The 12,061-nt window shown below is 61.0% G+C and overlaps 1 protein-coding gene across 5 annotated transcripts in view; it reads left to right on the top strand.

Annotated features, from left to right (window-relative positions):
* Positions 1-12,061, top strand: part of IPO13 (importin 13) — a 68,760-nt gene that overhangs the window by 48,565 nt on the left and 8,134 nt on the right. For 2 of the 5 annotated variants that reach the window (XR_012160517.1, XR_012160516.1), the window contains exons 8-16: positions 155-336; positions 1,749-1,775; positions 2,514-2,648; positions 3,275-3,418; positions 3,970-4,050; positions 5,415-5,552; positions 6,033-6,129; positions 7,997-8,049; positions 9,867-9,964. Coding sequence is in view for 3 of the 5 variants with exons in the window: in XM_073357966.1 (XP_073214067.1) it covers positions 155-336; positions 1,749-1,775; positions 2,514-2,648; positions 3,275-3,418; positions 3,970-4,050; positions 5,415-5,552; positions 6,033-6,129; positions 7,997-8,049 (857 nt within the window). In the remaining 2 variants the exon portion in view is untranslated. The remainder of the gene's footprint in view (positions 1-154; positions 337-1,748; positions 1,776-2,513; positions 2,649-3,274; positions 3,419-3,969; positions 4,051-5,414; positions 5,553-6,032; positions 6,130-7,996; positions 8,050-9,866; positions 9,965-12,061) is intronic. The other 3 variants (XM_073357966.1, XM_073357967.1, XM_073357968.1) reach the window with 2 other exon arrangements.

The following is a 12,061-nucleotide window of genomic DNA, read 5'->3' as shown; positions in this document are numbered from 1 at the left end:
GCCTTTCTGGGGAGCCGGGCTGGGGTCTGGCAGGGCTCTCCTGGGGAAAGAGGCTGTAGGCTGTTGCAGTGAGAGGCACAGAGTGGGATGAGTGGCCTGCGGCATGGTGGCACCGTTCTGCAGTCTGACCCTGCCTCCCATCCGCTGTGCGCAGGGGCCCTGTCCGAGTGGCTGGCTGACCACCCCGTCATGATCAACAACGTGCTGCCCCTGGTGCTCCAGGCCTTGGGCAACCCAGAACTCTCCATCTCCAGCGTCTCCACCCTGAAGAAGATCTGCCGGGAGTGCAAGTACGACCTGCCCCCCTACGCCGCCAACATCGTTGCTGTGTCCCAGGTAAGGCAACGATGGTGTGGCCCGGCAGTGAGGGGGAGCCTGGAGCACGCGGTCATGGAGCCCGTCCTTGTTCTCCTGGGCCAGGCCAGAGTCTGGGGGCAGGGAGGGGGGTGGGGCTGCCCAGCATAGGCCCATGTACCCTGCACTGGCCCAAGGGTGCAAGGGCAGCATCGGGCTAGGGAGCAGAAGTGGACAGCGGAGTAGTACTGGGGAGACGACTTGCCAGGCCACTGAGCCAGTGACACCAGCAAGGGGGGCTGGACTGCACTGAATTCAGCCTGGGCCTGGTGGTGCTGCATTCGGTGGGGACTGTTCTCCACGCCACGAGGAGGGGCCCTGCCCACCCAGAGGGCTGCTTCCTGAGCCCTGAAGGAGGCACCTATCAGGGAAGCCCAGCACTTCTTAAGCTGCCTGCTGAGCTCCCTTCTGCAGTGCCGCTGTGGGGTGTTCCCTGGGGCCTGCTCGGTGCCAGAGATCAGCCGCTCTGTGCATTAAAGATCTAGGAGCAAAGAGTGGGTTCGTTTGCTTCTTGTCCAGCCTTACGCCCTGCCCAGCTCTTCCAGGGCTGCCTTGGGGCTCCTGCCGTGCCCTACCTGTGAGCAGAAAATGGCAGGTAGAGGTCAGGAGCTCACAGGAGCCCCGTCCTGGCTGTTAGAAACCAAGGAAGGCCCCGCCCCTAGAGCCCAGGGCTCACTCTGCCCTGGCGCTGCAGGGCCGGCACTCAGAGCACAGACTGGTGCACACCTAGCATCAGCACGTCCCACCCGGGAGAGCTGAGAGACGGGGGGGCGCGGCTTGAGTTGTCCAGCCACGTAACTGGGCCACAGCATGGGGTCAGGTGCAGCGGGAAAGCTCCGAGCGCCCAGATCAGCTGCTGACCTTCCTCTGGGACTTGGACTGATAGGGCCAGCAGGTGCGAGTCCCTGGGGCTCCAGAGCTTGGCCTGGTTCAGCCCCACAGCCAGGGCCAGGGTAAATTGTTTTGGGTCTGGTGGGAGACTTTGGTCAGGTGCAGAGCAGGTTCTGTGCACTCCTGCGGGGCCTGCAGCTGGTCTGGTCTGGTCGACAAGCCGGTGTTCAGGTGGCACCAAGGGAAGCGCGGGTCTTGGCCCTGCAATCCTGCTGTGCTCTGACCCAACCCTGGGGCTCCCCAGCACCTGTCACTGCACAGGGGAACGGAATCGGCTGGAGAGCCCCTGTCCTGGCTCAGGAGGCTCTGCTGGGGAAAGAGGGATGGATTTAATTCCTCCTCCTCCTGCTGGTTGTGAGGGGGCCCCAGCAGCGCTCGGGTGCATGGAGAGCCAAGTGCCGTTCCTGTCTGCCAGGTGGCACAGAGTTGAATTTGCTCAGCAGTTGTAGCTTGCCCTCCCGAGATTCAGTCTCTCTCTCTCTCTCTCCCCCCCCCCCTTCCAGGACGTGTTAATGAAGCAGATCCACAAGGTAAGGCATGCTCCTTCCCCTCTTCGGTAGTGCCACCAGGCTCACCCAGGGGCCCTGCTCCCATGGCACAGCTCAGCATCCTGGCAAGGCAGAGAAGGACAGAGACCTGGATGGGGAAAGCCCAAGGCAGTCGTGGGAAAGCATGGTCCACAGGGCGACCTTACGGTTGCCTCGGTGGCACAGCTCTTGTCTCCAGGCTGCCTCCCTAGCTTGACCTGGAAGCAAACGGCATTGCAGAAAGGGACTCGGTGTGACATAGGAGCCAGCCTGGAATGGGCCTCACAGTTCCCCTGACCTTAGCGTCTGTGATGGCTCCCTGCCACTCTGGGGGCTGCCCACCAGTCACCCCCGGCAAGAGGGGATGGCAGGTCTCTACCTCTGTCCAGACAGGAACCTCTCCACCTAGCCCATTCAGCGGGAGGGGATCCTTTCAAGCAGGCAGGCAGAGGGCAGATGTCAGCCCAGAGATGAGTTAGCAGAGGCAGGTGGCAGCCAGAGCGCGATTGTTGTTGTTTGGGACATGGCTGTCCCTCTACCCAGCTCGGGGCAGGCACCCCTAGCATATCTTGTCAGTGCTGGGCCTCTCAGTCCCGGCAGGGTGCTGCAGCACACCAGAGTGCCCTGGCCTCTCCCCTGGCCCAGAGTTCTTAGCAAAGTGCTGGCCACAGTGTGTGCTCAGGGCAGGGGCTTGAAGGTGACAGGCTGGGCCATGACCTGTCCCCCAAATCTTCTCCCCAGACCAGTCAGTGCATGTGGCTGATGCAGGCTCTGGGCTTCCTGCTCTCGGCGCTGCAAGTGGAGGAGATCCTGAAGAACCTGCATTCTCTCATCACTCCCTACATCCAGCAGCTGGAGAAGCTGGCTGACGAAACAGTGAGTCCCCAGCCCCTGGGGTTCCTCCTCTCTGGCCAGTTCTGCTGCTGCCCTTAGCCCTGCCCGGCCCCACTCCCAGCTTGGCTGGCCGAGGCTCCCTTTGGAGGGAGGAGCTGCTGAACAAAAGGTGCTTTTCCTCCCAGCATAGCCCCCCGTCAGACCCAGAGATGTGGAGCCCTCGCCATGGGGTGCAGGTTGCCTTTGCTGCCCCCATGGATCTGCAAGCCTCCATCCTGTGCACCAGAGACTCCCTGGGCTCTCATGGGCAGCAGTTCCCTGGCCCCTCGGGGTCGTGTCATGGGGCAGACTGGTGCCAGACAGGCTGCGTGTTAGCTCTGCCACCTGGCTCACAGCAAGTGTCCGTGACGGCTCTCTCCCCCCCTCCTGCTGCTGCCAACAGCTGGGACTTTGCTCCATCCAGGGGAAGTACACGGGGCTCCCTGAAGTCACTGGGGCTCCTCAGCTAGGAGGGTGTGGTGGGGTGAAGGTGGGGGGTGCATTGGCCCTTGACCAGGTGTGGGGAGTGACTTGGGTGGGGCTGTCTGCGGGAATCCCAGTGCGGTTCTGGGCTGGGAGAGGCTCCGTCCCATGTGTGGGCAGGCTGATGGCTTTGCTTCCCCTGCCAGCCCAACCCCTCCAACAAACTGGCCATCATCCACATCCTGGGCCTGCTCTCCAACCTCTTCACCACGCTGGACATCAGCCACCATGACGACGACCACGAGAGCACAGAGGTCAAGAAGCTGCCCATGCCGCAGGGACCCAACCCGGTAGGTGCAGCAGATGTTAGGCTCCAACACTTCCCCACCCTCCCTTAGTGACAGGCTCTGAGCAAAGGGCAGCCCTGCTGGGGCTGTCTCACTGTCACCTTCACCAGCCTATGGAGCAGCTGGCCTGCAGCCCATCCAGAGCCACCCCTGCAGGCTGGCTGCGTGAGGCTGGTACAGCCAGGCAATGGAGAGGTAGCTAATGCAGGTCATGTCTTGTTGATGATGGTGCTGGGAATCCAGCTGCGCTGCTTTCCTCGCCTCTCCTGCCTTGCTGAGCGCAGTGGGCTTTAGTAGGATCCTTGGTGGCTGCTCTGGCTGGTGGCTGCATTGTGGGTTGCCCATCTGGTGGGGGAGACGTCTGTCTGGTGTGGAGGAGGGAAGGGTGTTGCAGTCTCTGAATGCGCAAGGGTTTGAGTCTGGGCCTTGTTTAACACCCACCATCCACACAAATCCCAGAAGTGAGCAGAGCCCTGTCCGTGACAGGGGACTCCGGCAGGGCAGCTGGGTGCGGTATAGCCGAGTGACTGGGCTGTTCCCTCTCCTCCCTTCAGGTGGTGGTGGTTCTGCAGCAAGTCTTCCAGCTCATCCAGAAGGTTCTGAGCAAGTGGCTGAACGATGCCCAGGTGGTGGAGGTAACTGGCACCTGCTGGGTCAGACTGATGTGCCGCAGTGCAGCCTCGCCCAGAGAGGGCAGTCCGATCGGCAGGGATGGGCAGGGCGCTGGGTGACACCACCGGCCACCTGCTGTGGGCAGAGCCTTTCTGTTCTGCAGATTGAGGGGCACCGGCAGAGCTGGGGGAACCCTGGGCAGGGATAGCAGGGGGCTGCGGATCGGGAGTTGCTGGCAGAGCTGGAGGAGGGGGGGCCAAGGCTGGGATAGCAGGGGCTGCAGGTTGGCAGTGAGGGGCATCAGCAGAGCTGTGTGTGGGAGCCCAGGGCTGGGATAGCAGGGGTTGCGGGTCAGGAGTGAGGGGCACCGGATGGGCTGGGATAGTAGGAGCTTTGGGTTGGGAGTGAGGGGCACCCAGGGCTGGAATAGCAGGGGCTGCGGGTCGGGAGTGAGGGGCACTGGCAGAGCTGTGTGTGGGGAGCCCAAGGCTGGGATAGCAAGGGCTGTGGGTTGGGAGTGAGGGGCACCGGATGGGCTGGGATAGCAGGGACTGTGGGTCGGGAGTGAGGGGCACCGGATGGGCTGGGATAGCAGGGGCTGTGGGTCGGGAGTGAAGGGCACCGGATGAGCTGTGGGGAGCCCAGGGCTGGAATAGCAAGGGCTGTGGGTCGGGAGTGAGGGGCACCGGATGAGCTGTGGGGAGCCCAAGGCTGGAATAGCAAGGGCTGTGGGTCGGGAGTGAGGGGCACCGGATGGGCTGGGATAGCAGGGGCTGTGGGTCGGGAGTGAAGGGCACCGGATGAGCTGTGGGGAGCCCAGGGCTGGAATAGCAAGGGCTGTGGGTCGGGAGTGAGGGGCACCGGATGAGCTGTGGGGAGCCCAAGGCTGGAATAGCAAGGGCTGTGGGTCGGGAGTGAGGGGCACCGGATGGGCTGGGATAGCAGGGGCTGTGGGTCGGGAGTGAAGGGCACCGGATGAGCTGTGGGGAGCCCAGGGCTGGAATAGCAAGGGCTGTGGGTCAGGAGTGAGGGGCACCGGATGAGCTGTGGGGAGCCCAGGGCTGGAATAGCAGAGGCTGTGGGTCGGGAGTGCGGGGCACTGGCAGAGCTGTGTGTGGGGAGCCCAAGGCTGGGATAGCAAGGGCTGTGGGTCGGGAGTGAGGGGCACCAGATGAGCAGTGGGGAGCCCAGGACTGGGATACTGGGTGGAGGGAGGGAGGTGCATTGCCAATTAAGTTAATCTGCACAATGCAGCATGCTTCTCGGTCTGGCTAGTCTCTGAGCCCGTAATGCTGGCTCCTTCCCTCCCACTGGACCTGTTCTGCCCTGCGTGGTGCTGGGTGTGTGCTTTGAAGTGTGAGTCACAAGGCCCCTCCTGTCTCTGCAGTCCGTCTGCGCCATCTTTGAGAAGTCCGTGAAGACCCTGCTTGATGACTTTGCCCCCATGGTTCCCCAGCTGTGTGAGATGCTGGGTCAGATGTACAGCACCATCCCCCAAGCGTCTGCGCTGGACCTCACTCGGCAGGTACATGTCAGTGCTGCCTGGCCACAGCGTGTGCCAGGCACTGGGATTTCAGATCTGGGGCCAGAACCCCACTTGCTGTTTTTGCTGGCTTGGCCTGTTCGCTTCTCGCCAGTTGCCTCTCTTGCTCCTGCTGCATGAGGGCATCCCACGCAGGCCTTATGATCCAGCCCTGCTGCTGGGGCTGATCCCCTGACCTAGGAGAGCAGTCTGTGTTGTAGAGGTGACCCCACAGCTGCTCCCTTGGCCTCCAGCTCCCTGTAAGCGGGGAAGGGCAGGGGTGTCTCTGCCTGTCCAGCCTGGAAGCAGGCAGGGCATTGCTTTGCGTGCTGGGCTAGAACGCCTGCTGCTGGTGTGCCCCTGCAGCGCGCGTGCTGGGGACAAAGCAAGGCCTGCAGCTGGGCTTGCAGCTCCGTCTAGACTCCCTGCAGCCCTGGGTGGCTCACAGGCCACCCATAGCTTCCATTCCTCTCTCTCTTCCAGCTGGTTCACATCTTTGCTCACGAGCCTGCCCACTTCCCTCCCATCAAAGCCCTCTTCCTGCTCGTCACCTCCGTCACACTCACCCTCTTCCAGCAAGGTACGTGTACGAACTCTCCCTCCTGCTGGGGGCCTGGTCAGCCTGTTACATGCATGGGCTCTCAGGTGTCTTCCCAGAAATGGCCATTTTCACTCCTAGCCGAGCTCACGGGGCCCCCTCTGCTCCTGGGAGGCGGGTCCCTTCCCCTCCGGCCCAGTGGAAGTGACCGACGTCTCCTCCCCCCAGTACAGAACTGTGAGTTCGGCTCACAGCCCAGCCCCACGCAAGCTGCTGAGAGCACATCCCTGGGGGCTGGTGTACGTTGAAGGAAAGCAGAGCCTCAGTCCAGGGTTGGTGGTGCCCTGCAGTGGGGAGCGGCCCTGCTGGCAGTTCTAGCCGTGCCTGGGCTGCTCTCATGGGACGTGTAGTGCTGGCTGGCATCAAAGGGTTAATGTAAAGCTGGTATTGGGGTGGTTCTCACAGGCCAGTGGCGTTCTAGTCACCCCGGCATCCAGCAGGTGCAGGAGGAGACAGGGACATCCCTCTTCAAAGCTCCTGCTCCCCTTCCATGGGCCAACCCCAGAGCCTGGATTCCTTAGGGGCAGGGTCGCCCCCGACCCAGCCCGGAGCTGAGCTCTCAGGAGTTCTGTTCCCCTGGGGTGTGGTGGAGCTAGGAGCTCTGGAGCAGCTCTCTCTCACTGGTGGAACCGGGTGCACGGGCCCCCTGGCCTCTCGGACCATGTCAGCTGTGCTTGGGTTTGGGGACATGCAGCCAGCCCTGCACTGGGGCGAGGCAAGGGCCCTCCCCGGCGTGGTGTGTCCCGAGCCCAAGGGGGCTTGCTGGGGTGAGGGGCCTGTGCTAATGATGTAGTTCTGGGTCTCTGTCAAAACGGCTGGGCCTGCTCCCCTGGAAGTCTGTGCAGAACTCTGCTTATGTCAGTGGGAGCAGCTTTTGGGGGGGGGCGTGCCTATGTCCAGTAGAAGCTCTTGGCCCAGGGCAGCGATGGTCCTGGCTCTGAGGAGCGGTGGGTAGAGAGCCTCACTCGTTTCAAAGGGCTGGGAAATGAGCACGGTCCAAAGCTGCCGAACCAGCACCAGGGGAGACCTCCTGCCGGAGTGCAGCTCAGCACCCCCTGGCCATGGGGGCTTCACCCCCTTCAGGAGCTGGGGACCCTGTTCTGTGGCAAACAGCCCTGAGCCGAGCAAGTGGATTCTGTGTACAGGGAGCTGGACTGAATGCCTGACCTGTGTTAGCTGAGAGAGGCTTGTGTAGAATCAGAGGCCAGGTGGCCGTGCCGTGGAGTTCTCGAAGCTGAGAGCGCAAGCACAGAAGGGAGGCGGGGAGCTGGCTCTCGGCTTCCTGCACGCAGAGCGGATCGCAAAGCCAGCCGAGCGTCTGGGGAGCAGGGCCGGGGAGGGTGGCTGTGCCGGAGACTCCGGTGACTCGGGAGCCTGAGCCCCCTCCTGGCCTGTTGAGCACTTGCTGAGGTTTGTCATTTATTTGCAGTTATTTTTCAGGACTGAATGGTTTTGCAGACGTCCGTTCAGTCCCCCAATGCAAACGCTCTAATTCTCCTCGTGGAGATGGTGCCCAGCTAGTGCCCCCGCTCCTCCTCCACTCCTCCTCCTCTCCAAGACACGAAGAGCTCCTCCTGGGCGCTTGGCCGCAGTCCCTGGGGGCTTCGGACCCTTTCTTTTGCGGTTTCTTTTTGTTCTTGGGTTCTCCAGTTTCATGATTTTTGTATGTTTTGTTTCTTTAACTTGCTTCAAGCTGCTCATGTCCCCCCTCCTCCCCCCTCGCACCCCTCCCCTGTCCCCCCACACTCCTGTTTTCACTTGTAAATTCTTTCCGTATCACATAACTATATGATGTTGAGTTGCTGTTTGTATGATTTTCTCTTAAGTTACATCTTTATTATATTTTTAGGGCCCAGGGATCATCCTGATATTGTTGATTCATTTATGCAACTCCTGGCACAGGTGTGTTTTAGTTTCTTATTCATTCACTTTCTGTTCTCTCTCTTTCTCTTATTTAATTCAATTTAAACCTATTTTTAGCTTTCTGTTGACAACGTTTTTTTCCTTTTAGTTGAATATCGAGTTTCTCCATCTGTTTCCGTGGAAGTTGAAAACAAAACATTCTCCTTTAGTTCTGGGTTTGCGCCATCCCCCGGGCAGTGCCCTGCTCTGCAGGAGCCTTGGAGCTGCCGCCTCCCGGCGAAATGCTGGGGGGGGCGGCCGGAGCCGGGACGGGATACCTCGTGCTGCTGCGAGCTCAGACTTGTTCTCAAGAAAACTAGAGCGTGTTCCACTCCTCCAGCTGCCTCTCTGCCACGTGGGAGGTCCTCTGGAGCCGAGTCCAGCCTAGCTAGATGGCTCTCTGGTTGGGAGTAGCGACCCCAGCCATTGCAGCGTGACCCCAAACTGCCCTTTAGCGAGGCAGTCTCCCTCTAAGCCTGCAGGGGGAGCAGCATCTGGGGTTCAGTCTGGAGCCATGGGGTGACGGGAGCGAGATGTCTGTGGTGGCAGCTGGGCGCCAGCCTGTCTGCCCCGTGGGTCCAGGGAGCCTCTTCTGCCGCCTGGCATCCGGCTCGGGGAGAGCCCTGCACTCGTCCTGTGCCGCCCACCCGCAGCCTGCTCTCACGCTGGGGCACTGGCTCGGGGATGCTGAGACCCGAGCACAGGGTGGTGCTGGAAATGCAGTTTCTGAGGGCAGGCCCTGAAGCCACATGGGGGATGCTGCCTGGCTCTTTGGCACGGGAGCAGATGGGGCGGAGACAGGGCGGTCTGTCCCAGGGACGGCAGAGTTGGTGTCTGCAGGTCTCTGACACAACATGTGCTGGCCGACCCTCTTCAGATCTCTGGGCTCGGTGCCTTTCTCTTGGCTGCTGAGTCTCGAGGTGAGGGCAGGCTCCCGCCCGCCGGAGGCTGGGCCACGCAGGGCTTTGAGAGCTCTGGCTCTGCCGCGTGGCAGCGTGAAAGGCCTGCTTCGCCAGAGGCAGCACCGGCTGCCGTCACAAGGGGCGCTGTCCGAGCCAGCCCAGCTGTCAGAGCGCCCGTGGTTTGGAGGGGCTGGAGCGCAGCGCTGCGTGGAGGCAGGAGTCTGTGTTATGCTGGTGTGTATATACACCTCTCGGGGAGACAGAACGCTGGCACCTCGCCCCACCCAAAGGGAACCTCTGACACCCTCAGCAGGAGCAGGGCAGCCTCTGGGCGCAATGCTGTGCGCAGCTCCCACTTCCCAGGACAGGGGCACCTCTCACCAGGGCCTGGAATTGGCCTGGGCCTCGCCCTCATGGTGGGTTTGAAGAAGCCCCACCAAGGAGCTGGCACGCTGCTGTCCTCAGTAACAAAATGGCCAGGCCTTTGATGTGTGCCTGCACTGCCAGGAGCTGGGCCGGGCCTCTCCGGACTGATGGGTGGAGCAGCCTCCTGACTGGGTCGGCTGGAGCCCAGCCTCCGGGCCCTACAGACATGGTGGCCATGGGCTGGCCTAGGCAGTCAGTGGGGTAGGGTTGGGCTGGACGCAGTTGCGATGAGCGGGCCCCATGGCCCGCTGCGACACAGGCTGAGTCGTGTGTGGGTCCAGCCTGGCTGGCTCACTTGCTGTGGCCATGTCCGCCATTGGGAGCGGATCGAGACGGCACCTGCTGCTCCAGGAGAGCCAGGCTGGTCAGCGAGTCACAACCCCTAGCCCCCAGGCCAGGGCTGCCAGGCTCCAGTGTGTGGTGCCCGGGACCCGCCCTCTGTGGGGAATGCTGGCACCAGCTGCTTCCTCCAGTCTGATGTTCTTACAGGTGCTCTGTCTGCCTGCACAGTGATGCACCAGCGCATGTGTCTGGGCCCCACAAACCCGCGTGGCTGGAGCACACACTGCAGTGGGCTGTAGATACAGGTACGTCTGTCCTGCGCTGCTGCTCACTGAGCTCCGCTCCCTCCTCCTGCGCTCTCTAGCATAGAACAATACAAGCCCAGTCACCACTTGGCTTTTGTTTTCCAGCTGTGCGGCACCTCCCAGCCTCTGCCCTAGCTGCTGTACCCTGCAGCCAGCAAGAGCACTGGGCAGCCGGGGCCTGGGATCTCGAGTGCAGCGTGGAGGGGAGTGGGGTGGGGGCCTTGTGCTAAAGCTTCGGCCAGCGCCCTTGTGCCTCTGAAATGTGCCCAGTTCTTTCAAGTGCAGAACTGGCTGGTGCTGGAACGGGGCAGTTAGTACGGGGGGCGTCCTGGCAGCCCTCCTGAGCTCTTCCTAGCATTCCCGGCTACCAGTTTCCTGCCAACTTCCTGCCCGCCCTGGCTTTCCCCTGTAGATTGTCCAGCTGCCCCCTCTAGTGGGTGGAGCTGGCAAGGGAGTGGGCGGTGAATTATCTTGCATTTCACAGATTCACTTTGCCTGACATTGGTGTAATGAAAACTAATATATAAATGTGGTGTTTTGAAACTCAGCCTTCTGACCCCAGCCTACTTCTACCCACCTGACGCGAGAGGGACTTCCCAGGGGCTGGTCACTTCCCACTGAAATCCATAACAGTCATGAGACTATTGCGGTGTCTTGAAAATGTTGTCTCCTCTGAGCCCTCCCAAACTGCCGTGACCCCTCCTCTGTGCAGGGATGCAGCAAAGGCGCAGCCTGGCTCCTCCACCCATCCCGGATAATGCCACACCCGCTGACCTCCCAAGGCTGGAAAGAGCAGGTTTCTCTGGGCATTGCCCCCGCCCCACCAGAACTTGGTGGATGCCCATGCGCCCAGCCTTCCTGCCCCCAGGAGCACTGCTGGCAGCTGGCACAGTGTCTATTTCTCCTGGGAACATCTCTCTCCTGCCTGCCCCAGCATCTCTGTCTGTGGAGGGAAGGACTCCGCATCAGGGGTGGCTGTTAGGGTCAGGTGGGAGATGCAGCGACTGCACCCCACCCCTCCCAAAGCCAGCCTCTGCCTCAGCATCTGTTGGATGCTCATCATCCCCCTGCCCTTCCTCGCCCCTCTCTGGCAGCCCCATGCAGCCTCTCCATGGGGCACAGCGTTTCTCCGCCACAGGTTACAGCTGAAGGCCACGTGTTTTAATGCAGTCTCCCAAGCCCTTCCGGCTTGTCCTAGCCGTAGCTGCCACCACTTCTCTGGCCACCTCTTTCTCTACACAGACTCTGAGGAATTGCCTTGTGCAGAGGAAGGCAAAATCTCCTCCTCCTGAGGACTCTGATTCCAGGAGCTGGTCTGACGACGTGGGCCTGGACGGGCCTCACTCACCACATCCAAGTGCAGCTGATTTCTGACGGAGAATCCACCGTTGCCCAGGCACTTTGGTCCAGCAGTTAATCACCTTCCCCATTCAAAACCTGGGCCTGATCTCTGACTGAATTTGTCTGGCTTCAGCTTCCAGCCCTGGGTCCTTGGCCAGCCTTTCTCTGCTTGGTTCAAGAGCCCTTCAGTACTTGGGATTTTCTCCCCAGGAAGGTACCTGCAGATAGTTGTCAGGTCAGCTCTCGGCCTTTGTTTTGATAAACTGAACAGACGGAGCTCTTTAAATCTCTCACTGTCAGGCATTTCCTCCAGCCCTCCAAACAATTTTGTGGCTCTTTCCTGCACCCTCTTCAGTTTTTCCACATCCTTTTAAAAATGTGGCCCCCGGTGCAGGATGCAGTGTGCCAATGTGAGTCTTGCCATTGCGGCGTACAGAGCTGTAATCCCCACCCTACTCCCACTCCCTGCTCTTCTGTGGCTTTATCCCTTTGTGCCACAGCAGGGCACTGGGAGCTCCTATTGAGGGGCTTGTCTGCTATGACCACTGGATCCTGCTTTCCAGGGTATCGCCCCAGGCTGCAGGGGCGGCAGGCATTCCTTGTTCTCTGATGGATGATTTTGCATTCGGCTTGCTTCCCTGGGCCCAGCTTGTCAAGCCATCCGGTTTGCTCCATATGACTGTCCTGTCCTCATTACTTAACATGCTGCCAGACTTCGTGCCACCCAGAGATCTTCTCAGCAGTGATTCTGTGTTT

This window comes from Lepidochelys kempii, chromosome 8 (genome assembly GCF_965140265.1).
Source record: "Lepidochelys kempii isolate rLepKem1 chromosome 8, rLepKem1.hap2, whole genome shotgun sequence".
NCBI classification, from domain to species: domain Eukaryota; kingdom Metazoa; phylum Chordata; order Testudines; family Cheloniidae; genus Lepidochelys; species Lepidochelys kempii.
This window is presented reverse-complemented; position numbering and strand designations above follow the sequence as displayed.